Source organism: Nycticebus coucang, chromosome 1, assembly GCF_027406575.1.
Source record: "Nycticebus coucang isolate mNycCou1 chromosome 1, mNycCou1.pri, whole genome shotgun sequence".
NCBI classification, from domain to species: domain Eukaryota; kingdom Metazoa; phylum Chordata; class Mammalia; order Primates; family Lorisidae; genus Nycticebus; species Nycticebus coucang.
Window position 1 is genome coordinate 189,148,510 of NC_069780.1, and position 26,454 is coordinate 189,174,963.

Below are 26,454 nucleotides of genomic sequence, written 5' to 3' on the forward strand. Positions count from 1 at the left end.
TATCTTCCTTTCTAGTTGATTTTAAAATCCCTCTCAGTCTGTCCTTGTCCTTACCACTGAAAATGGAATAGGATGACTCTCCAGCCAAGGGCTTACCATTCTGGTTTCTAAAGCTTGTCCAGAAATGCAAATCCTGGATGTTGCTGTGGTCATGTCCTTCCCCTGAATGTGAATACCATATAACTGCACCAGTTCTGTGCTTGTTGACTGAATGGAAAGCTCTTAGAAAGAGAGAAAAAGACTAAGGCTGAAACCTGGTTATTAGAGGTTTTAAAGGCAACTATCTGGGTTCATCTGTGTCTGAAAGGGTTTCATGTCTGCTATTGATGGTCTCAAATAGGAAGTTAGGAAGCGAACACTTTAAATGCTATCTGTAAAATTCTGTTTACAACCAATACTCACTAAATTCCCGATGAATTTGGTAGTTAGATAAAGGGTTTTGCTGTAATTTTGTTACTTGTGAATTCCATTTTAAGCTAATTATGAAACCAGAAAGCTACAAGGCAGTGTTTCCATCTTGATGCTCTTCCCTGTTTTAAATGTATCTCCCAACAACCCAGAAATAAGAGAATAAGAGTTGATTCTCGTGGTTACCTGGTCACCATAGTCATGGGATTGCCAAAGTTAATTCCAGGCACTCACATTATAGTTTTAGTTTGTTGTGTTAATTTCCACTAATGCAAAAAAAGAAAATTAAAGTCCTCAGGAAAAGCATATAAATATGTTAAAATCATATCAATGAATATAAATAAAGTCAAAAAATTTTATTGTCTTGAACACAAGCAGGATAGTAGGTTCCTCTAATTTGAATCACATTTCATCTCTTTAACTTTATTTTTCTCTTTCTGAAGGTTGTGTAAGACTTTGCAAATAAAGTAATACACATTGCTTTAAAATATACTGCAAATCTTTGCTGCCTGCTTTTGATGGTATCAAAATGTCACATTCCCTTGAGCCCTGATTTACTTCAGGACACATGAGGGTGGACTTACGCTGGTAACTGCTTGTCATTTAGATCTTGCATGTGACGCTGAGTTTCCTGGTAGTGCAGATCATTAAGCTGCCCGCAGGGCCTCCCATTTGTCTTACAAGAACCAGGTGTTGTCTAAACAAAATCAAGTCACTTTGGAAGGAATACTGAACGGGCCAGAGAGAAAGGATTGATGGATGGGTGTTGAGATTTTTCTTCTCTCCTGTTGTTTCCAGAACCAAACTTCGTTTCCTCTTACGACATCGGAAATTTTACCTACTTCTTTTTCCGAGAAAATGCTGTGGAGCATGACTGCGGGAAAACCGTGTTCTCCAGAGCTGCCCGGGTCTGCAAGAACGACATCGGCGGGCGGTTCCTGCTGGAGGACACCTGGACCACGTTCATGAAGGCGCGCCTGAACTGCTCTCGCCCTGGCGAGGTCCCGTTTTACTACAACGAACTGCAGAGCACTTTCTTCCTGCCCGAGCTGGATCTCCTCTATGGCATCTTTACCACCAACGTGTATGTAACTTGAAATCATTTCTCTCCCTGCTCTTTGACTCATTCTGAATAAGTCTTTTGTTCTTTGACCTTTGAGGTTTTAAAGTTGCTTTAAAGGAAATCTTTCTTATTTTACTGGGCTAGCAGCCAAAAAAAAAAAAGACTTTTCACTATGAACTAAATGTTAGGCAAATGTTAGACAAAGAGATGTGATTTGTAAGACTTGTGTTAAGAAAATAAAGTTAATCAAGAAAGTTGTGCTTTATCTTTCGGAAACAGGAATATCAAATCATTCTCGTGTGAATTGCCCCTTCCTGACTGGCCAATGTGTTCTGGGCACTCTCTGAATTGCTGGTTTATACTAGATGTATGTTTTGTGCTGCACACAAGTTACGCATTTACACGTAATGAAGGAAGTGTTCTCTGGGGTGTCTGGTCTACGAGACAACACAACCCTGACCTCATGTGATATGCACCTCGTCATGTTCCTGTAGCTGCATTTTAGACCATCCTTCTCCAAGAGGGCTAACGTGGGCACACATTTTGTAAATGACACTTACCCTAGTAAAATATTTTTGAAAAATGTATTTTTTTTCCCTTTGAAGGAGGATATTTCTAACTTCACAACGGTCGGTTTTGGACTGGGTGAGCCTTTGAAGATTGCTGACCACCCATTCATGCTTCCCCTGGTGACAGTTTAATGCTTAGCCAGTGTCCTATGTAGGACATGACAGCAGCTCACCCACGCCCCAGGAATTAAAGAACACGTTGAGGCTCTGAGCTCCGCTGTCCTCAACAGAGGCAGAGCTAATGATGAGTTCGCGCTACGGGTTTGGGTCGTCTTTGAAATATTATGTGTGGTGATCTAATACTTTGGGCAAAAGCCAGCTATTTGTATCCAAAGTAAATGTGCCCAATCTGGATGGGTCAGATGTGCTGATAAATGGTTTGGATGACCAACAGTCTTTGTTTGTCTGGGATCCTCCCAGGGAAACTCTATTACAGGGTGATAGCCTATTGTGTCTGCTCTGCTGCCTGAGTATTTTTAGTTTACTTTTTCATCTCTTAGGCATCAGAGGCTTGATGACGAATTGAGTATGTAAAGAGTCACTTTACCTGCCTCGTATTTCTTGTTAATCTTTTCTCGTTGTTCTCTTTGCTGCTCCAAGTGTTAATATTTGCTTAATAATGTTTGCTCCATAATGGGTCTTCTTTCTGACATGAAGTTAGAAAAATAAGGCTAATACGAGTGGCTCTATGCCTAATCCCAGTCCACTATGACCATCTTTATTGTTGTAAATCTGCTCTTCCACCCCAGAGGTTATTTTCCCTCTTTGATAAGTTTCTTTAAAAAAAAAATCAATTTACAGTTTCTGAAGTTGATTTGCTTTTCAAAACCTAGTTTAAGAAATAGTGTAGGCTGCAGAAGATAAATGTGCTGTTGCTCAGCTGACATCAATTTTACACACAATGGGAACTTGGTTTACTTAGCTGTTCATTCCCCTGGCTCTGGAAAGAACACAAAACACCAATTTCAAAAGCTACATAAGTGCCGTGTCTCAAACATTCCAAGATGGTGGGTGGTCAATTTAGATAGTCACAAAAGTAAGTTTCAGGCCATGCCAGAATATTTGTTTTGTGTGGCAGAGTCCCATCATGTCAGAAGTCACCCCAATGTGGCATCTTTACTGGCAGATGGGAAATGGCCATGGCTCCCCTTTCTCTATGAAATAAATATTCTTACTAAGGCTTGGGATGGATTCTAGATATGACCCTTTTATTCCAACAATACACTCATCCCACCACTCTGCCCTTTCATGACAGTTATTTTTTTATTGTTGTTGTTGCAGTTTTTGGCCGGGGCTGGGCTCGAACCCACAACCCTCAGCATATGGGGTCAGCACCCTACTCCTTGAGCCACAGGCACTGCCCCTTATCTTTTGTTGTTGTTGTTGTTGTTGCTGCAGTTTTTGGCCGGGGCTGGGTTTGAACCCACCACCTCTGGTATATGGGGCCAGCACTCTGCTACTTGAGCCACAGGTGCTGCCCATGACAATTATGTTAATCCTTAGCTGGTATTCTGTGTTATGTCTCAGCCTTGGCGTTCTCAAAAGATGCCACATCCTTGATGAGATTTGCTTCAAACTGAAGGAAAAGGAGGATCAGAGATGTCCAGTCTCTGAATTAGTTTTGGGTTGTTTCTGTGTATCTGTCTAGGTTCTTAGCACTTGGAGAATTGGCAGAAAGGTAACCATTCTGACTTGTTCTGTCTTTAGGACTGTGTAGTTTTCTCAACCACTTCTGTGTGAGTGAGGTGGGCTACAGAAATGCTATGATGCTGCAACTGAGTCTTAGAAGGATTGGCCTCTGTTATTTTTTGTTTTTTGGTTTTCTTTTTTTGATAACTAAAAATGATGGGTCATCATTATGGTATAGACAGCACACCATATAGATAGTAAAGTAGGTACAAATTTGGAGACAGCAAAGTAGTGAGTTGGGTGGGAGCTTCGATTGCCCTTTCATCCTAAGGAGATAAAGAGCAGAACACAGCATTCCATGGAGGCGTGAAGGCACATCAAGACCTTGACTGCTGACGGTGGCCATCATGGAATGTATGATTGCAGGTATTTTGGCCAAATGAGTCTGTTCGGGCTGATCCCAGCTTCAAGCAGATTCATCACAAGGTCAAGATCTTTTAGACCTAGGCTGCCCTCACTGCCCCCCTCCACAGGATGAGATGGTGAATGTGGATTTCACTTCACGTGGACAGCTCTATCCCAGGAAGGGGTAGTTAGGAACAGGGGAGATGGAGGGGGACAGTGGGGTCACACCTGCCCTTCCCTCTCCCACAGAGCACAGCTACTAAAGGGTTCATGGGAATGCTGCACCAGTGATGCTCACCAGGGGTTGGGAAGAAGTGCCCCCCTACACCTGTGAGGGGTGTTCAGACCAGCAGGGTACCCAGGGGCGTCTCCAAGCTGACGCCAGAGCCCAGAACAGTCCCATTCAGAGAAGGGGCGTGCAGGGAGCAATGTGCTGTCATTAGGAAGAGATCAAGGGTTTCCCTTTCCCAGGACGTAGAATGGCAATGGGGGTCCAGGTGGGTACTCTGGGGCCCCTCGAAGCCCTGCGTCCCTTCCCCACAGCCTGTATTACTCAGGTTCAGTTACCACGTTTGCAGATCTGTGCAGTCAGCATCTTCTCAGGATCCATTGTTTCTCTGTGAGAAATTAGGTGATCTTTACCACGTGCTTAGCAGGGCCCAGGCTGGCATCTCTCATTACTATTATCAACCTCTCTGCCCACCCACCACTGCCCCTGGTGCCTGGCTGGCCCGTGGGTGGAGTCCTCCTGTGTCTGACCATTCTTTCTCCAGCATAGTTGGTTTTCTTATTCCTACTAAAGTCCGGTCACATGTTAAAGGCTAATTCTTCCCTGCACTTGTGTTTTGATTTATCTTATTCCTTTCAGAGGATAAAGAGCAAAAAACCACAATATGAATCAGCTCCTGTTTGACATGGGGGGCTGGTGCGCTTCTTGAGGAAACACATCTCTGCCTTCAAGGCCCTCGCCTGCCTGTGGAGATGTTTAATGCTGCCTGCTCACACATTCAAAATCCTGCATGAGGTTCAAGTCCAGCTCCCCCATTTAGTAGCTGGGAGAATTTGGACGAGGGTCTTCTCCTTACCCTGCCGCATTTCCCATGTCCGTGAATTTCCCTTACCTCATGAAAATTAAAGGAATTAGTAGTAATAAAGCCTTTAGAATAGTGTCTAGCACCTATTTAGCTTCTGTGTTTGTCACATAAAACAAATATAAAGTAAGCATTCCAGCTTTAGAGTTTCTTTAATTTTTCCTTGGATGCAGATAGAGCAATTGATGGGATGTGTACCCGCATTGTTTCAGAGCGTTACGGTGCCAAGTGTATGGAAGACCCTCCTTTCAACTATGTTCCCCTTTGAGAACCCAGGCTGAGCTGAAAATGCAGATTCATTTCACCAAGGTTATTTTGTTGTTCCCAAGCCTGGTCTAAGACAGGGGACCTTCTGAGAGTCCACATCTGTGACTGTCTCCACAGAGCTCAAATCATGAATGAAGGGTTTAGGATTTCATAGGTCAGTGCTGTTAAGTTTTTCTCTCTGACTCTGATTTTAAAATCCCTTTTAAATTAAAAAAAAAAAAAAATGAGGGGCCAGTCACTTTTTAGAAAAATACTATGAGGTGGTTATTTCTTTAAAGGAGGAGAAATAAACACAAATATCTAGATTTTTTTTTTTTAAACAACAACAACAAAATAAAATAAAATAGAGAAAACCCAAGTTTGCTGTGCTTCCAGGTGAAGTAGCTGTAAATGCCTCAGGAAGGGGAGCCATACAAGTCAGAAAAGGAGCTCCATCCTTTTCTTCCAGAATTTAAAAGGCAGCACGCAGCTCTGCGGAATCCCCACCGCGCCTGGGGCTGAGTGAAGGAATCCCGGCTGGCAGGTGGCGCGCCCGGACTGCCCGGGAGCCTGGCTTCTGTACCAGGGCGTTGGTTCGCTCCTCCGCGGGACATCACTGGGGGCGTCTCTGGTCCAGCTCCATTCTCCTGGGATGTCTGGGAGACAGTGGGCTGGAGGAGTCTGCCAGCTGCTCAGTGGAGGTCAGCGTGGTCCGCGGTCACTGCGGGGTCCCCTGACCGGCCCTCTCCTTTCTCTACTTGGCCCCCAGGAACAGCATCGCTGCATCGGCCGTGTGCGTCTTCAAACTGAGTGCCATCTCGCAGGCCTTCGCCGGGCCCTTCAAGTACCAGGAGAACTCGCGCTCCGCCTGGCTGCCCTACCCCAACCCCAACCCCAACTTCCAGGTAATTTAGGGGGCACTGGGTGCTGTGGGTCCCCCGTGAAGAATGCTGACCCTGTGTAGACTGGCAGGGGAACTATGGGTGCGTGCAGTTGCCGGGGCCAGTCCTGCACTCCTCTGGGCTAATGTCAAAAGACCCGGGGCCTTCTGTCAGTGGTGGCGCCTGGACTCAGAAAGGGCCTGTTGTCTGCGGTGAAGCCTGAGACCGGACTGAAAAAGGCCAGCCTTCTGCTGCAGGTCAGGAATCCAGGCTTCAATTAGCCCTAATGATGCTGAGCTTTGCATCCGTAATCTCTAATCCCTAATGAATGACGTTCTAATGAATGGGGTGCAGAGCACTGAGCAGCAGAGACCGCAGATAGGATTAGAGCTCTAATTGGCAAATGTGGCTGGATTTCCTGTTGGGGAGGGCAGAACGCAATGGGGGCAGCTGGAGGAAAGGGAAGGAGGGAGAGGCCGTTCATCTATGGTCACAAAAGTGCAGGGCGCCCAGCTACCGGGGCCTGGTGAGCCTCCTGCCTCTCAGGGCTCAGAGACACGGACAGCCAAAGAGATGATGGACTCACTCATGTCTGGTCAGTGAGCAGGTATGTCCATCTGCTTGTGGAGCTACAGCGAAACACCACAGAGTGGGTGACCCAAAAGAAAGACACTTACTTTCTCACAGTTAAAGAGGTGGGAAGTTGAAGGTCAGCGTGTGAGAAGCGGCTCTCCCTGGCTTATAGGTGGCCATCTCGCTATGTACTTGCGTAGTCCATGCAGAGAGACATCTCGGGTGTCCCTTCATCCTTTATAAGGGCAACTTTCCCACTGGGACTTGGATCCACCCTCATGACCGTATTTATTTGCACAGAGGCCCCATCTCCAAACACAGCCACCCTGGGTGTTAGGGCTGTAACAGATCATTTGGCAGAGGCACAAACATTTGGTGTGTACGTCAGGCTTCCCCTGAGGGCTTCCCGACAGCATTCCCGTGATCGCCATCCTCACTTATTGTCCTACGTACAGTTGTCAGCACCAGCGAGTGCCACTGTGTGGGGTGCTTAGGGGACGTCACCTCGCGTGCTGGTGGCAGTTCTGAGATGGGCAATGAGTTTTCTACGTACAGACAAGGATGTTGGGCCGTGGGGCAGATCATCTGACTGAAGCAACACAGCTGATTAGTAACCACACTGGGATTCCCAACCTTGGTCCTTAGCTGCAAAATTTCCATCTACTCTGACTAAATGACAGGGAGTTCCCATTACTCCTCAGTGGTAGTAGTGGGTCCTGGGTCCAGGACTCCAAATTCTCCCTGGGCCATCAGCAAAGCATAAAACTGAGAGTACGGGAAGATTCAGTCATTTATACTGAGACTGTGTGAAGGAACATTCAATTAACATTGTTTTGAGAGCATTCTGGGTTTTTTTGTTTTGTTTTTAATTTTTTGAAAGAGCATGGGGTTCATAAGATGACGGGTTAACATGTCATCTTCACCATTCACGTCCCATCTACTGCTTTCTTTACGCAAATTATTTGTCATTCTTTATCTTATCTTCATCAATTATATGAGGAACGAGAGTTATAAATTCATGGGAATATTTTAGGAGTAAATTTTGACAACATTGATTCATGTACATTGAGTATTTGATTAAAATGACTCTCAGGGACAATTTATTTGATGCCTTCTGGGCCCCATATGTTGGGTAAATATACACTCTGTCTCATTTTCTTCTCGTATACATCATTCCTTTTAAGAAAGTCCTTATAAAATCCTCAAGGTTAAAAAATTAAAGCTGCTTTCTACATTTATAGTGCACTTTCAATTCTTGATGTTTTTATAACAAAATTCTCACAGTGAACAGAGTGACTTATACACTTTGTAATCCCTTACCTCTAGGCAGTGAATAACTTTTTGCAGGTTCATCTGGATACATTTGTAGCACATAGCAAATCCCCTCATTTCCTAAGGCCAAGAGCATCTGGTTTTATAATGCCAGCGTCACAAGGAAGGGCTTAGTCTCCTTTATGAACTGAGAGTGTGTCCGCACAGCCTAATGAATGGAGCATGCAGAAATGTGGTGCATTCCAAGCCATGAGCTGTGGAGCTGAGCTTGTCTTTTTGGTAGAATGTAAGACTTGCAGGGACCCAAAGTTACAGATGATAGTGGTTCTTTGTATAAGTCCCAGTGCAAATAAGTACCAGGTGTTTTCTTGTTTACTATGTTTGATAGCCACACTGGCATAGGGGTCCTGATGGACATTCATGAAACCATTCAGATAGGCATAGAACGGGAATGCATGTTGAAGGGTCCTCTCCACTAGACAGTCCTATATTTGCAATAACTGATAATAAGAAATTTTCGGACTTTTTAAATTCTAATTTTTCTACCGACATTTAGAATTTTTTTGCAGTTCTCTATGTATCATTAATCAGAAGAGCAGACAGGGAATTCAGGCTCAGGAAAAAGAATGGGTTAGGAGTGACAGTGCATGGAATTTCAACATGTAACATGGAAATCTCAATTGAAAACAATAATGAAACAGCAAAGACTATTTAGTATAATGTTCTCAGTTGTAATCTAGAAACCCACCCTAGGTGGTGGTTCAAAGCCCACCCTGTTAGGACTCTCGTCATCAAAATTATCCAAACTCTGAGCCTCACTGAGAAAGACATCAGTCACCAAAATTCAACATCATCTGGACATGGTACAGGATGGCAGACCCCAGAACTTTCTGTGCAGTTTTAATTGCCACTGATCAGGATGAAGCCAAAAATCAAAAACATAGATGCTTGAAAGTGGCCAAGTGAATGAGAGGCTGTTGCTTGCAAAGGACCAAGGACAGAGATGTGGTCATGTCCACCAGGACTCCTGGATACCCAGCACAGAAATGTTGGCAGCAAGGTGCACGGGAGCAAGGACGCAAGTGAACAGAGGGGGCGCTAGACTCAGGTACCCTTAGCAGAAAGTTAGGTCATTGTGGGCTGCACCACCCAATTCAGGGATGCTTTAAACAAGTAAACAAGTTTTTAATATTATTGCTTTTAAAAATTAGAGTTACTGACCTTGTTACTTAAAGAGGTGTTGGCATGACAGCCCGTGTGGCTCTCAAGTCCCATGAGGACCAGTGACTGTGTTTTTATTATTTTCCTCTCGCATGGTGTCCCCAGAGTGTCACAGAGTGCCCCACACAGACACTGCAGAAGCCCAGCCTGGAAGGCTCAGCTGCAAATTACGCACGGGGCTGGAGGGTGCGGGGGCGGGGAAGAAGTGGGGTGCTTACGCTCCAATGAACAGATCCTGGAAATCTGAATTTGAAACTGAATCTTTGGGTGTAAATTTCATTAGTGTCTGGTGAAGGAAACCACAGAGTGTCATTCTCGACCATTCAAACAGATGATTTAAATGAGTCACAGCCTTATGAGTGGCCCTGTCACATAGCCCCATGCCACTGCAAACTCCCCTGATCGTCCTCCTGCTTTTCAAAAGAATCAAGAGCTCCTTCTTTTTACATTATGCTTTCTGGTGTTCATGATGCCAGTTTTTAGAAAAAATGCCACGAGTATGGTGCATGGGAAATGTCACTCAGCAGGCAGATAGCCAAGGTCCCCTGTGCCTTAGCCACTGCTTTTGATTTCAGGAATATAAACCACCAAATGCAAAGGCCCCTCAGAACTAGAACTCAGCTCTGTAAACTTCAGGTCCAGCCCAGTGGAGCTCCTTTTTATTTTTTAAAACACGGGTTGCCAGGGTATATCCCTGCCTTCCAAGTGTCACTATTCTGTATTATAATGATAGAAAATCTCCTAGCACTTTCTTCTTCCAGGCCCCGGGAGCTACTTCTCATGTATTTGCCCACTGACTGCTTCCCTCCTTTGTTTATTCACTCATTTCCTTCCAGCTGCTGAAATTCAGTGACTGGACAATTGCCGTCCTGCTACAAGATGAGGCATTAACCCCTCACCACTGGTGAATGGCTTCTCAGGGCCAGGCACAGTGTCTTGTCCTGTAGCATTTACACATGCTCTCCACTGATTATCTCAGCTGGTCTCCCAATAACCTGAGAGGTGAACAGAGTAGGCATTTTTCTAGCCACTTTGCAGTGAAGAAAAAGAAGCCGAGAGGGGAGGCCATATTGAGACCTTGCGACAGGAGTTACCCCTCATCTGAGACCACTCAGACCATAGGCCAAGCCCTTCTGCTGAACTCACATGGGGTGCACAGCAAGGTGTTGACATGAATTAAGCTAAACATGGACTAGACACGTGAAATCCACTTTCCTTTAAGATTATCTTAGTTTGCAATCAGCCTATCATTTCATGGCATGTGGATATTTTACCAGATGCTACAGAAATATCATGTACTTTAGGAAAAGCAATTCCCATCTTACACATTTGAACTTCTATACTATTATAAAATCAAGAATTAGAAATGACATATTATAAACAGTAGTTTCCAGCGTTATGAGCCCAGGAATTTATTTCCAACAAGCGTACTTATATGAAGTTCTGCTGAGGATCAGTCACTGTTTGTACCAGGGTTTAATGTTTATAAAAGACACGAGAAGAGTTGGTGGTAAAGTTCTGACTGTGAATGTGGCTCCAGAAAGCCCGACTTTCTTTCCTATCCCTGTTTGGACCTTGTCCTTGCTGGAGAGTGTCGTAAGTTAACACCAGCCAGCCTCCCTGAAACACAGCTCTGAATTTAATTCTCAGCAATTTGCAAGCCCAAGTTCGCTCTTGTATGTGCAACATGTGTAGATAGTGATACACGGAAGCTTGGTGTTCACTACGTCTGAAAATCTCTTTCCTTCCTCCTTCCTCGCTAGCTTCCTTTCTATTTTCTCTCCTTTCCTCACTTCCAGTATTGTCTCATCTCTCTTCTCATAAATTTTCCATTTTTGTTCTTAGATTTCTAGACTCTAAATATTTTTTAACTTCTTCTGGCTTGGAATACAAGCACAAAGCAGGAAGGCCAGCACAGTATTTTTTACAGCCCATGTGGATAATATCAGAGTGACGTTACAGGGTGTACAGATTAAAATGGCACAAAGCTCCTGCCATGGGACCCATGTCTTCCTCACAGAGCCACTGCTGCAATAGGAAAGCAAATAAGTCAATATCACGTCCTTGATTGCCACGTTGTCAATCCAGGTACCTGATTTTCCATCAAATATAATCATAGGCATTTGGCCAGGCAGCTCCCAAGTGACTCCTCAGGAGAGGAGGAGTTTCTATGCTCCTGTTTGAATTGAAGTTAGCAGTAACTTCCACTTTACTTTTTTAGCTTCTGATCAGTTCACTTATGAAGGTGTTGAGAGACTCCCCACGTTAGGTGTGCTCAAATGTGAAATGGGAGGGATGCTGAGGACCAGGGCACCGTGAAGAAGCAAAGACATTGGCACACTTTGGGGCCTCAGGGAAATGGAGAGCAAAGACGTTTGAACACTTCAGTGACACACTGTGGCTTGTTCATGTTCCAAGTCACCCTCTGCCTGAGGTGGCCCCACCAGCTGCGAATGTCCAGCGGCGGGTAACATGGCCTGTCTTCCCTTGCAGTGTGGCACCGTGGACCAGGGCCTGTATGTCAACTTGACGGAGAGGAACCTGCAGGATGCTCAGAAGTTCATTCTGATGCATGAAGTGGTGCAGCCAGTGACCACTGTGCCCGCCTTCATGGAGGACAACAGCCGCTTCTCCCACGTGGCTGTCGACGTGGTGCAGGGGCGCGACACGCTTGTCCACATTATCTATTTGGCCACAGGTAGGAGCCCTGCCCTCCTCTGAGGAGTTTTCTAACTGTCTTCTGGTGTGTTTTAAATTCTAAACACACAGCTTCAATCTCAAGCTCTGGGTCTGTTTGATTTCTTTGCAACCAGCAAACCCACCATGCTCACCTATAGCTTCCTCATCTACCGCCCATCTTTTTGGAAATCTTAATTTCACATTCTTTGTTTACCATTTTAGTCATAATTTTAACTGGGAAGACAGTGCCTTGTTTCTTAACTATCATTCTTCAACTGTTCATAAGGTAAGTCTTTTCTTGGCAAGACCATTTTCATTTGGGTAATTTACGATGATGGAATGCTTTGTTAGAGGACATTGCTGGATAAAATACTGTCTGGGGATTGTCATGGGGATTTCTAATTGGCTCAAAGACAGTGTTTCCTGAAAAATTATCTATGGATGGTGATACATGGAAGCATTCAAAGAATATGTTTTGTGCATAAATAACAGAATATTTCTCAGCAAATGTAGTCAACAATGTTTATCATATCAGAAATAATAATGAGAGCTCTTCAGTTTCCAGAGTAACTAGAGTGTGGAAGGCACATGCCATCCCATCTCAGTTTATTCCATGGACAGTTCAGCATGTGCAAGGCCAGCCTCAGGGACCAGTCTCAAGTCTGCCTACATGTCCCCTCTTTCCAGCCTTCAGGTCCACAGACAGAAGCAACCTCACCTTGGAATCTGTCTCCCTCTTTCTTTGTTTTCCACATAATTGGCATTTTCTGAAGCACAAAGAACTTCTCCATTCATAATTATATATTTATTAATTAATTTTTATGAAGTTGCTCTTACCTACTGAAACTTTGCTGTCCACTGGATTCATTTGAAGCACTGCATAGTAAATTGGTGAACAGGCTGGCACTGCCCTGCAGTCCTGGAGCTCACTTACTAGTGGGGACAGCAGATAATAAACAGTAACAGACCAGCGAGGTGATGACAATTGGATATCCCGGAGCACCAGAGTCTGGCTCTGCCAGGAAGGAATTTCCAAGCTGACTGCTGACCACACAGGAGAAGGCAGCCCCGTAACCAAGGTTGAAATAGCCAATGCTGCAAGATGCAGGCTGGGACAGCTGCAGTGGTGCCACTGAGTGTTCAAGGAAGATGAGGACAGGCACAACCACTGGAAGAGCAGATGAAGGCTGCAGGTGCCTCTACAGCCAGTCTGGGGAAGGAAGGGAAAGAGAGGGAGCATGTGGGGAGAAGTCAGCTGCCCAGAGCAGCTTCTCCCAAAGTGATTCCGGAAAAGAAGTCAAGGATTGATGTGGTATCTGGAGGGGATGGAATGCCAAGGAAGGGATTATTTTCTATTGTTTATTTTAAGAGAAGCAAAGGGAGTCTTGCATTGTCTTGCTCATAAGGATGCAGATGGGAATTATGCCTCATTTTTACCCTTAATGCCCTACAGAGTGCCTGGCATAGAGTAGATATGTAGAATGAATGAATAGGACCTTTCCAAAAGTATTCATCATAAATGTTCAGACTGATGCCACAGAGAAGAGGGCTATCTCCTTGCAATCCTTGGAGGCAGTTGAGGTCCTCATCAATACATGGGGCAGTGGATGTTGGGGAATGGGGTTATCCTTGGATGGCCATTTGTGGGTCAGCGCAGAGCAGCCTGATGTCTCGACCTGAGCCTTCTGATCTACCCTCCACCTGAAGCTGCGAGAAGGTGATGGTTGGTTGCTTCCTTTGTGTTTATACTTATCTATAGTGAATTTCTGATGATTTATAATGAAACTCTTCTACTTTTATTCTGATGAATGTCAGATTGTTGTAACAAATTTCTGGGTAGCTTAAACAATAGACATTTATTTCTCACTGGTCTGGAGGTTAGATATCTAAGATCAAGGCACGTGATGCTTTGTCCTTGTAAGGGATCCCTTCCAGGTTTGCAGACAGCTGCATCCTGACCAAGAGGAGAGAGAGCACTTCTCTCTTGTATATTTTCTTATAAGGGCACTAATACCATTCATAAGGGCCCCATCCTCATGACCTAATCACCTCTACATGCCTCACCTCCAAATAAATATCAGTAGGGATTAGGGTATCCTCAACATATCAATCTTGGGGAACACAAATATTCAATCCATAGCTACAGGCAACTTCCACTGCTATTTAAAACATGCTCACAGGAGTAAGGTATGTGAGGATTTTTTTTTTTATTACAACAAATATATTTGAACAGAATCCCAATCAAGTCAAAACAGACCTATTTAGATAAATTATAGATCTGAGATGACATTACAGTCAACGCTCATTCTTTGTAAACAGCATGGATTCTAGAAACTTGCTTATAAGAATTCTGTTTTGAGTGGTTTCATGCCTGGCCCACCACTTCCTCACACCTGCCCTCTTCACTAACTAGCTCAGGCCTTACCAGCTGCAGGGTCTGGAGGCTGCCTGATGCTGTCTCCAGGTTTGCAGATCTGATTTCGATAGTGACACACTATATGTCATTTGGCAAATGAATCTTACAGAGTTTCAATTTATTGTTCCACAGACCTGCCTTTTTGCTTTTATTTTAATCTACTACTCATTTACCAACTGAGTCATGATGTGCATCAGATATTACTAATTTGAATCACAGGTCAGGATTATGGGTGAATATGCTGTGCATAAAACTTTTCCATAGTTCCCAATGCTGGTTAATTGGGTTGTTTGTTAAACTCCAGTGGAGGAGGAGTTTGCTTTGCAGTGGATATAGGCACGTTCCAGCAGGAATAATTGTAGTTACCCTGAGTTCTGAAAAAAATCCCTGCTCCAAATCGTCTGTGGTGATTCAGGACAAGCCCTTAGAAATTCTGCTTAATGCTGGTTTTTAAGCTTGTTTAGACTAGCAGGATAATTCTAAATACATCACTCTGAAAATTATAAATTTCGTGTCTCAACTATCTTTTCATTTAACTCTTACTGTTCAATATATTTGGAAGTTATATCTTCTTTTGAAAATTGTCATTCCAAATAGTATTTAGTCTTAAGGAATATCATGTTTTTAATGATCTACTATATAATCTTCTTTATTTCCAAGGAGTTGAATACTAGAAAAAATACCCCCAAATGACACTCTGTCTTAACTAAACCTAGTAAAAGCTGAACGTCTGACAAGTAAGAATGTTAAGGGTTAGCGTTCTGACTTTTCAAATTCAGAAGCCTGATGTTTATCTGGTCTCTTTTTTGGAGATGTCACTCTATCTTTCCCCAGTAGAGTGACATCATGGCAAACCAGGAACATCCATCTCCTTATCAGTATCAGTTTTAATATCAAAAATCAAAATAGCAAAAAAAAAAGTATCAAATATTAATATCAAAATATCAGTGCTGTGCTTTATCCAGGAATTAAGAAGCACCCAAGGGATTGAGAAAGTGCACTAAGTCCTCACTTAACGTTGACTGTAGGTTTTTGGAAACTTCAACTTTAATCCAGACAATGTAGAGCAGGTCCTTAGAATAATGTCATTTCCTTCAAAGCCATTTCCTAATAATATTGATAAGAAGAAAAACATTGGCTTTGATCTACATTGTTTCACTTAAAATCACAGTTTCAAAGTGGACGATGTCAAGTGAGGACATGCTGTATTTACACCCGTAACGAATGAGTGTGAAGCGACAGTGTTTGCTGTGGTGAATAGAGTCAGTCTGGCATCTTAGCTCTGGGAATGCAGGTTTCGTGCTATGTGTTTTTTCTCCCATTTTGATTTCATTTGAATAAACAAACATAAATAGGAGAAAACCTGCCAAATTTCAGTTGAAAAGTTGGTTTAATTAATTTGTGGGTATTATCTAAGAATCAAAGTGAAATAAACCCCCTTGCTAGGGCAATTCACTCTGCACCTTTCTGTCCACCTGTTTCCCTGCTGCTCCTCCCCCAAGATGAGTCAGCAGCAGCTTTTCCCAGGTGCATTCTGGGTTTGCTTTCATGTTGCTCCCTGCATCTCTCCGTTTGGAAAGTCAGCCAGGACTAAGCACAGTATCTGGGCCATGACTATGCTGATATTTTGTAAGTTATATTTTCTAAGGTCTTCTCAGAGCAGAACCCTAAATGACAAGTGGTACTTAAACTCTCCTTCAGAACGTTTATGATTGAGCCTCATATCCAAAGAGCTGCTGATTTTTCTTTGAAGAGAAAATTAAAGTCATATTGAGAGTTGTGTATTCCGCTAATCCCTTCCTTGCTTGACTTTGGAACACCGTGTCTCCTGGTTCTTTTCCAGATATTTCTTTGTGTCCCATGTACTCTGTGTGGTCTTTATGGGTGGCTGTTGCTCTGGATCCTGCCCAAGGCCAAGGTGTTCAAATTTGATGTCCCCTCCTTGAAAGTACCGGTCGGTTTCATGGTTCTACTTTCCCTCTAGGCTGAGATATGTTTTATTTTCACTTTACCTCAATAGTAACGTGTCTTATCCTAACCTTAAATTGTACATAACCTTAAAGTCTTCAAACCTTATATCATGGAGATAGTTGCACAATTCAGAATATACTAAAAAAAAAAAAAAATCAGTGCATGAATTTCATGGTATGCAAATTATGTCTCAACCAAGATTTTTTTTTAAAGAATGCTATCTTTTCTTGTGACTTTCTGTATTATATTTTTAAAATAATTTTTTCAGTTAGAGAATGGTTCACCAAGATTTCAATAAAACCTTTTGTTTTATTTAAAGAAACATAAAGAAAGAGGGTTCACACACATGTACACACATACATGTTTGAATCATTGTTTTTCATTTTGAACTTGAGAAATTCATATAGAAAGATCAGGGCAGATAATAGATGGAGACAAAGTTCACAGATTGGTTTATAAGTTTTCAGTTCACTGAACTGACAGGGAGCTTGTACCATATTTATCACCTCTGCACCAATCTCTTCCCCTACCTCCAAGGTGGATTTTACTCTGGAAGAAAATATTTATACAAGTCTCAGAACATAGAGGAGATGTGGGATCTTCAATAAAGAGAGAGCCTGAGCTGAGCCCCCTTTCCTATATCCTGTCCTATTTCTTCATTCTGTATAAAAACAAATACAATCGGATAAATATCAGAAAGAAGATTTGCCACAAAGTTATTATACTTTGCTTAAAATAAAGAGAACATGAGTAATGTCAGTACCTACAGTTGAAAGGGTAGAAAAAAATGAGATGAAAAGGAAGTTCACAGAGATTTGGGAATAAATAGAAAATCAGAACAAATCTCCATTCAAAAGTACTAATTAAATTAGAAACTTTATGGGAACAGAAATGATTAAATAAGTAATAGAGTAAATGTTTGCAATGTTTACAATGACAAATGTAGAAATAAAAGGAAAAGATTTTAGATATGAAAAATCCCACAAAGATAATGGAACATGAGAATGATCTGTGACTTTGAGCCAATAAACCCCACATATAGAGGTAAAAAACTGTTCCTTAAGACACGATTGAAGAAAATTCCTATGAAATAAAGAAAGAATTGGGTCTGCAAATTTCAAAGCATACTACATTTGAGTAATATTGATTCAGGAGGAATAAACTCTATTTATATTCAGGTTAAGGTTTTAAATTTCAGGGGTAAAGAAAGAATTATTTATGAACTTGGGAAGAAAAGTACCTACAAATTGGGAAAAATAAATCAGGTGGCTCCCAGATACTATGGAGCTGCATATATCTGTGAAGCATGGACTGGAAAGTTCTGAGAACTCTGAGTTTTAATTTGTCCTTTGAGGCTAGGTGTGTTTCTTGCAGACAGCAAATAGATGACGTGTGTTTTCTTATCCAATCAACCAATCTGTTTCTTCAGTGGGGAATTCAAGCCATTAACATTGATTGAGAAGAAGAATATGTATAGTCACCCATGAATAAAGAAAACAGGCAGACATTCCCCCAATATAAAAATCTCAAGCAAGAGGACACCAAACATGAAATGAGACTAATTAGTGACTAAATTCCTCCAAACAAATGATGGAGACAATTTGAGAAAGAAAGAAAGAAAGAAAAGAAAAGAAAAGAAAACTAAACAAAACAGAAGAACATTCAATACTAGTTTCAAGTAGAACAATATATATTAAAATTGAAGGAAATATTAAATGTGATAGAAGAATTTTATTCTAGGCTAATCTTTCTTGACAAAGGAACGTGGCAGCCCTGGGGAGGCTGAGTCAAGTGACCCTCCAGTGTTCAAGTCTGCAGAGCAGTCATCTGGCCATTAGCAACCACTGCACTGCAGCCCAGGCAATATAGGGAGGTACTCTCTCTCAAATATAAATAATTTGATTAAAAAATAAAGGTATGATAAAAATTTAGCACCTGTGAGATTCTTACTTTGGAAACAAAAATAAACCTGGAATTTTTACCAAATAAGAAAATCAGAACAAAAACTTGAGGAAAGAGAAGAAATCTCAGAAGGAGTATGGGTGATGCTCTAAGGCTGCACTTTAATATCTGATGAAGAAGCAGCCGGGTGTCACCTTGGGACATGACTGTAAGCAAGGCTCTGGGGTACGACAGAGCATAGTGGGGTAATAAATCACAGAGCATTATTTCCCATCCTCTTCTGCTCTGTCTCCCCTTTCCCTCCCTCCCTCAGCCCTGGGATTTTACCCCCAGGACGTATCAGCACTTCATCCTTGCTTTACGCTTCATAACCTAGGCTGCCACAGTAAGAAATCCAATAATGGCTGGAATTCACACAAACCTATAGAGTTTCAGGGCTATAGATATGGGCAGGGATAGATAATATATGCCATAGTCATGTTAAGAAATGAGGATTTTAGTCCAAGCATAATAATAATAATAATAATAATAGAAAATTCTGTAAATAAAGGAAGTTACAGGAAGTAATGTATGTTTCCAAAGATTACTGTCTGTAATTCCTGGAGAATGAATTGGAGGGTAGCAATAGGAATAGAAATGGGAACATTTTGGGTACAGTTTCTTTCTATACTGCCAATAATCTTTTGCTGTAAGATCCTCAATTACACAAAAGTAAGTAGGCATCATAGATGTCATTATCAAGGCTCTTTCAGTCATATTCAAAGTCTAGAAGGTAGGTGCGGCCAGCAGGTGGGCAGGGATCCTACGGACTCAGATGTGCACTGTTATCTGGGTGTAAAATATAGTTGAGCCAGTCATTGTGGATCATGCCTGTAGTTTCTACCATTTTGGAAGGCAGAGTTGGTAGGATCACATGAGGCCAGGAGTTCAAGACCAGCCTTGTCAACATACCAAGATACCTTCTTTATAAAAATCATTAAAACCATAGCTGTGCTTGGTGGTATGTGCCCACAGTTCCAGCTCTCAGCAGGCTGAGGTGGGAGGTTGCTTAAGTCTTAGAGCTCAAAGCAAAGGTGGGGTATGATCAAACCATTGCCCTCCAGTCTGAGAAACAGAGTGATACCCCATCTCTGTAATAAATTATATATATATATTTAATATGTATACACACATATATTAATTTAATTATATATATGTATGTATGTACATGCATATATATATGCCTGGCCCAAATATATTTTAAATATAGAATATGGATGTTTTATTGTTACTTGCTAGTAATCATTATTAAAATTCTAAAAGTCAATATGACTTCAGAATGAACTCCTAGAAAGACAAACAACATTCTATTTATTCTAAAAATTTCTTCTGTGAAAGTGACAATTGACAACTAGCTCAACAAATGCTAAAATCCCATTCCTGACTTTCTCGTCTCCCTGTGAATTTTTCCTCCCAGCAAAACCCATTGTTAAGCCTTTCAGGTCCCTTTGGAAAGAAAGACGAGGCTGAACAAAGGGCAGAGCTTGGAATTCTTTTTGACCAACATCTGTTAAGACTTCAGATTCTCCCAGGAGATCCTTTCTGCTGCTAAAAATTAATCAACAGATTTACTGTTCCCATCATTCCTTGGAATTATCTCCCTCACTGTGTATAAGCAATTTACAGCTACCTAAATGTCACAAACAAGTATTAACGTACAAAAAGTTCTTGTATTAATTTTTTTATACTCCAAACTCTGTTCTTTTGACTAGAAATTGCAAATCCAACCATAAATTTGGCTTCTTTATATGTGCTAATTTATTTAAGGAATTTCCATAGTCTAAAAGGGAACATTATATAATTTGAGGATTTATTAGATGAAATGTAATAGATTTTCAGTTTATTAAAATAGAATAATTGCAACAAATAATAGAAATGTAGGAAAAACCCAGTTATGTGGTACTAAGGGTTAAACTGTGTCCATTACAAAAAAATAAGTTCAAGTTCCTAACCTTTCAAGGCCTCAGAATATGACCTTACTAGGAAATAGGGTTTTTGAAGATGTAATTAAATGAGAGTAGTTCCTTCACAGGGGGAACCCTCGCCCAGTATGGGGGGTGTCCCTATAAAAAGAGGGATCCTCAGGGAGAAAGCCTTATGGCAGTGAAGCCAGAGACTGGAGTGATGCAGCTGAAAGCAAAGAAACCCAAGGAATGCCTCCCCCATCACACGGCAGGATGACACAGAGTCCCAAGACCTCAGGCCTACTGGCCCCTGATTCCAGACTCCCCACATCCCGGAGTCCTCCAGAATGTGGTGTTTCATCACAACAGCCCCAAGATGCCAATATACCTGTGACAATGGCTCCCCTTTGCATCTGGCCTTACATCTGGATAAAAAGTGTAGCCAGGCCCTCTCCTGCACCCTGAACTCAATAACAAAACTGGTTCTTCAGTGTTCATTTATCTCACGCCTAATTAATGTGAGAAAGTCTACTGTTGAAAACAGTTTAATGGGTGCTAAAACACTATAAAGTCAACTAATGTTTTTGTTTGATTAATTATAGGAGCACTGGTCCTTATATTTTCATGTATTTTGTTTTTTACCATGTTTTCTGAATAATGTTAGTAGCTTATGCCTAGCTTCCAAACCACAAAATCATATGAAGTGGTAAGCTCTGAATTAGTACATATTCTAGCACATTCTAGAGGGTTCGAAGGCTTGATAGCGCAGCTGATTTTCCTCTGTCCTTAGTCTCTGGCTCCCGCTGTGCCTTGCTTTGTTTGGGACCCACATCAGGCAGTCAACCTTCCTCTTTCTCATTTCACGTGGTTAGTATTGATTGAGAGTGCCCTAGGCAGCAAATATTATGGTCTGTGGACAAATAAATAAATAAATAGAGTAAAGAAATGTAATAAAATAAAGTGGTTTAACTTTACCTTTGTTCATATGGACGCTGCCTGATACTAATTTTTCAAATAACCCCATTAGGTTTAATGGCACTCATTGGAGGTTAAGCACAATTGTTCCCAAACCTGCTGTCCTCTTGCTCACACAAAAATGTAGTTAGTATGACTGTGTCTGTGTGAGAGGATGATGTCATAACTCCAGGGTTTTAATAAATGTAATACAGTGCCCCAGGTTTTCTTGTTTTGCTAAGTCTAAATCTCAGCAGAGGAACTCTCACCCCAGTCTCCACATGGAAGCTTTGCGAGGCACATCTAACCTAGAACGCCAGTTGCCAGACCACGTGATTTAGGCATGTGCTTAAGAATTTTTAGCAGATACTTTTATCCTGGATAATTCAGTCAGGAGACAATCTATTTTACTGCTAGTTTAATAATGAATCCATAAGTGTTAAGATAAAAGGATTTTTCTAGTTGATCTTAAGAGCGTGGGTCACCATAGGTAATGGGGACATCCAGTTAAATGGCTCCTCTGTACCCATCCATATCTTTGCTGTGATGAATTATAGTGTTTGCAAACACTTATTAATGATTTCTCTTCATACAAAATGCTGACATGTCTCAAAGCAGATCTTATCCAGTTATTTTCCCCCACTTGGGGTTACTAAGATAAGATCTGAGTGTGCAAATTGAATACAACTGAAAGTGCTAACTGTTCTAAGGAATCAGATGAGAGTATTTCTTAAACAAAAATTCAAGGGAAGAGATTCTACCAGTGTTTCAACTTCAGTAATATGGTTCTGATATTATTTTTCCATTTTATTTATAATTAGCATTTATCAACCAAAAAAAAAAGAAAATTATCTTTTAAGCAATAAATCGAAGTTCTGTCACTAGAAGACTATCAATTTTGTTAGTTTTGAATGAGTCCGGCTCCAAGTTCCGATTTATCTGATTCGCCCTCATGTCTACTCAAATTTATTATGAGTTCCCCTAGACTGTTTATGGATACTGGAGCTGGAACTGAAAATTACAGTGATTAATATATAAAAGCTAAGTGCTTAAAGCCTAACCCATCTCATCTGCTAGATGGTGAGATGTGACGTTTGGCCCTGAGTGGCCTTACTCAATCTTCTCATACTCATTTTTACTGTTCTAATAGGGTGCTTGGGTTGGGTTTGAAATCAAACCCACACAAGCATTCATAGTGTGAGACCGAGAAGGCCAGCAAAAGGCCCAGGCCTGTGTCTCCTGGAGAGCTCCGTGCCCCGGGGTGCCCACCTAGGCAGGACCATGAAGCTGAGCCTTGTAAAGCAACAGTATCTGTCGGCAGTCCTATAGTTACCAACAAGGATTGACGCATCAACCTTGAAGGCCAAGTCAAGGCACCAGCTTTGGAAAATGCACACTTCAGGAAAACACAAGTATATCTCCCCCAGAATGAATGAGGCCCTGCAGATTTCAGGCCTGAGGGGTCAGGAACACAGCGCACCTGCACACCAGGGCCTCAGGCAAGTTGGTCCGTGCCATTATTTCCTACCACCTCGTGTTCCAGCTCCAGTTATAAGAGCATCGGAAACTACGTCCCCATTTAAAGGACTCATCTTGATCTTGTTCTCTGCCTTCATCTTGTGTCTCCTGCACCCTGAACTCAGATCCGTGGCGTAACTAACCAGGTTCCACGGAGACACGAGCAGCTGCAGCTTCCCTGGCACTCTTGTTTCCCAGTGACTGTTCGGCTGGATTAGGGAGGTTAAAACACGGTTACCCCAGTCAATCAGCTGCCGTCATTGCTGTTCCTTCTCTCCAAGTCTGTTTACAGGATCAGTCCTGTCATTTCTGGGACAGTCCAATCACACCGGTCAGCAAGATCTTCCTGACTGTCAGTACCTGATATTTGGTTTAATGTGAGTTGGTTTCCTTTGGTGGTGAGGAGGTCCATGGGTCGCCTCAGGCAATGGGATATGTTTGAGAGATACATGTTTCCGTTGCCCCGCCAGTGGTCACCCATGTCTGCATTCCTCATCCACTTTCCCAGAAAGAGGTCTGGCCTGTCTGCGGGGTCACCGTTCCCTCGGATGTGCAGAGCACTCCAGGCTAGGTCATGTCCAGGCCTGCTACCCAGCTGACAGAATGACCACTCTCAGGCCAGGGGCCCTCTTCTGACCCTGTCCACTGTGGGAATGGCCCTGGCTTACCTACTCTAAGACAGGGGCCCCTTTACTCAACAGGAGCAAGACCTTGGGCTTCACACACAGTTCAACAAGTGGTTAAATAGGACATTCAGAAGATGTGTTAGTTTTATATAATACATTGTTGTGTAACATTAGCAATTTAAAGCAGCCTACATTAATTATCTCACAGTCTCCATAAGTCAGGCCTGCTCAACTGAGTCCTCTGCTCATGGTATCACCAGGCTACAGTCAAGATGTCAGCCAGGGCTGCTGCCTCCTCCGAAGGCCTGACTAGTGATGAATCAACCTGATGAATCTGTTCAGGTATCCACCAAGGCCCAGGCCCACATTTAGGGGCTTTTACCCAGTTAAGTCAGGTCCATGCAGGATCACCCAGCTCTTGATTAAGTCAAAGTCAACTTCTTTGTGATCAATCTAATATCTGCAGAATCCCTTCACTGTTGCCATATGACGTAACCTAATCACAGGAGTGTCACGCTGTGACATTACAGGTCTGTCCAGTCCCAACAGGGCTGCGCAGAGCATAACACAGAGGATGGGACTCCGGAGACTGTCTCAGAAATCCACTCACCTCAGAAGGATCCTTGGATGTCCCCACCCTACAGACACAACCATCCCCTTCCCCCAAACCTCTAAATAGGTTTAATTTTGAAAGTTTAAAATTAAATACATGTTTCTCCTTAGGACAAACAGCCTCTACGCAATTGTTAGCACTGTTTTATGAAAGGAAAAACCAGTCCCTCTGGTTTGCACTGCAGAAGTAATCACATTAATTACTTGCTCTCTGTCTGGTTGTGCAGGCCGGGCTGTTGTGCTTGTGGCCAGTGAAAACTTTTCCATTTCTGTAGTCCTCCATAAGCAAATACCTGTATAGAAAAAAAATTCTTGAATGTAGAAGAGGAGAATGCCATATATTTTATTGCATTTAATGAGTGATTTACCCAGTAAATAAAAGCAGAGGAAGAAATAAAGTCCCCACCTCTCCATCTCTGCTTATATCCTCTGGTTGCCTCCTGTCTGTTCTTTCTACGACCCAGATGTGTGTCGGTTTCCTGGCTGGAGGCATAAACTCACGCTCTGTGGGCAGCAAGCGTCTGCGTCTCTCCCCCACGTGCCTCTCGGATACCCCGTTCGTTATTCCAGGACCACTGCAGGGAATTAAGGATGCCTAGAAGAAAAACTAGCCACTGCTTGGGGTTGATGTGACCCTCCATGAACACATAGTTTTTGATTCCTTTGGGAATAAAAGGAAGAGAATTTTAGGGCTCCACTTGCTGGTGGCCATTAGAATAATCTGGGAAGTTGCTGTCACCTGGCTCACCACACTCGTTCTCTCAGCTGTGAAATCAGAAAACAAAATTCTCAGAACCAGAAAATCTGAAATAATCTGATTCTGGTATTGTGTGCTAGTAAATTGACTTTTTTGCTTGAGAGGAGAGCTCTCTGATTCTGCTGTCAGATCACCCCAGAGCTGCTGTCTCTCGCCCCATGAAACATCTGCGCAGTTTCTATAATCATCTTTCAATAAGGATTTAGTCTAAGGCAGGTGTCCTCAAAGTGCGGCCCACGGGCCACATGAAGCGGTGTGATTGTATTTGTTCCCGTTTTGTTTTTTACTTCAAAATAAGATATGTGCGGTGTGCATAGGAATTTGTTCATAGGTTTTTTTGTTTTTTTAAACTATAGTCTGGCCCTCCAATGGTCTGAGGGACAGTGAATTAGCCCCCTGTTTAAAAAGTTTGAGGACGCCTGGTCTAAGGCATAGGACACGGTAGCCAGGGCTTTCTGAAGCAGTAAGGAGCCCTGGGCGCTGTTCCTTGGCACAAAGTGGACCTGCACCTAATCGCTGCAGCCAAATTACCTGTAGGATTTTTTATGCCTTCACTTTGAATGTCTGCTGCTTTTATTTTTGATCTAAGCACATCCTGTCATCCTTGTTAACTTATATATATAGCCCCTGCCTGGCAATAATGACTAGCTATTACTAAGCACATTTGGCCTTGACCTCTATGTAATTAAATTCTAAAGCTGACAGCCGTGCTCTCGGAGGGACAGGGAAGAAGCAAGTGCATTCTCCAGTGTCTGATGGAATAGCATTGATGACGGCGTTATCAACGGACTCTCCTCCAGGAGTGTCACACAGCAGTGACTGGGAGAAAAGACACCCTAACACCTCTTCTCAAAAAATCCTTCCTAGGAGAGATAAAGGTAGAAGGATCCCTTAAAGAGTAGAAGGAAGAAAGGAAGAGCTTTGGCAGGTCTGGGATAAGAGAGCATTAAGGAGCAGAAGGGAGGGGGCTGTCGACATTGCAGTTCCCACCTGCAACACATTAGCAGAAGCCAACTCCCCCCAAACCTTCCTGGCAAATTAGCACCTAGGCCATGCCCTTCCACCAGGACGTCTGCAGCAAGCTGTGATTTGGGTAAACAGCGTGACAGTGGCGTAGTTATTGACAGTGCCAAGGATAGCAACAAACCCAGCCTGGATGTGAAGAAAATGGTATTTGTCACTTGTAAAAATGTCAACATCAGAATTTCTTTTAATTTGTTTGTATAAGGAAAAAAAACATAAATAGGTTTCTGTTCCTCTCTTCTTTTTAATGATGTTACATTTTCATCCCTCTTCCCTTTTGAGACACAGAGATGGCCAAATAAAAGATTCCTAAGAATGGCATTTTATGGTTTTTAGTCAGATTTGTCTCTACCAGAAGATTCTGTGGAGGTTCTTAGTGACGAGGCTGTGAATGGAATGATGTGTTGAGCTGTGTCCTCAGAGGCAAATGCTGCTTGATGCTGTATGACTTACCCCCGCGAGGTCAATATTTCCTGGGAGAAGCTGAGGACGTGACATTTGTTCATGAAGACTTAAGGCAGCCAGACCTAACCAGCCCTTTGCTATGTTCTAAGTGATTGTGACCCCTCCAAATCTGTAAGCTGAAATCAATACCTAATGGGAGGGCATTTGGAGAAAGAAATGATTAGGCCATGAGGGTAGAGTCCCCCTGAATGGGACTATAAAAGGGACCAAGAGGAAGCCCTGGCCCCTGC

The 26,454-nt window shown here is 42.6% G+C and overlaps 1 protein-coding gene across 2 annotated transcripts in view; it reads left to right on the top strand.

The window, feature by feature from the left end:
• Positions 1–26,454, top strand: part of SEMA5A (semaphorin 5A) — a 475,532-nt gene that overhangs the window by 334,531 nt on the left and 114,547 nt on the right. For both annotated transcript variants that reach the window (XM_053593046.1, XM_053593055.1), the window contains exons 9-11: positions 1,207–1,492; positions 6,181–6,316; positions 11,852–12,056. In XM_053593046.1, the coding sequence (XP_053449021.1) occupies positions 1,207–1,492; positions 6,181–6,316; positions 11,852–12,056 (627 nt within the window). The remainder of the gene's footprint in view (positions 1–1,206; positions 1,493–6,180; positions 6,317–11,851; positions 12,057–26,454) is intronic.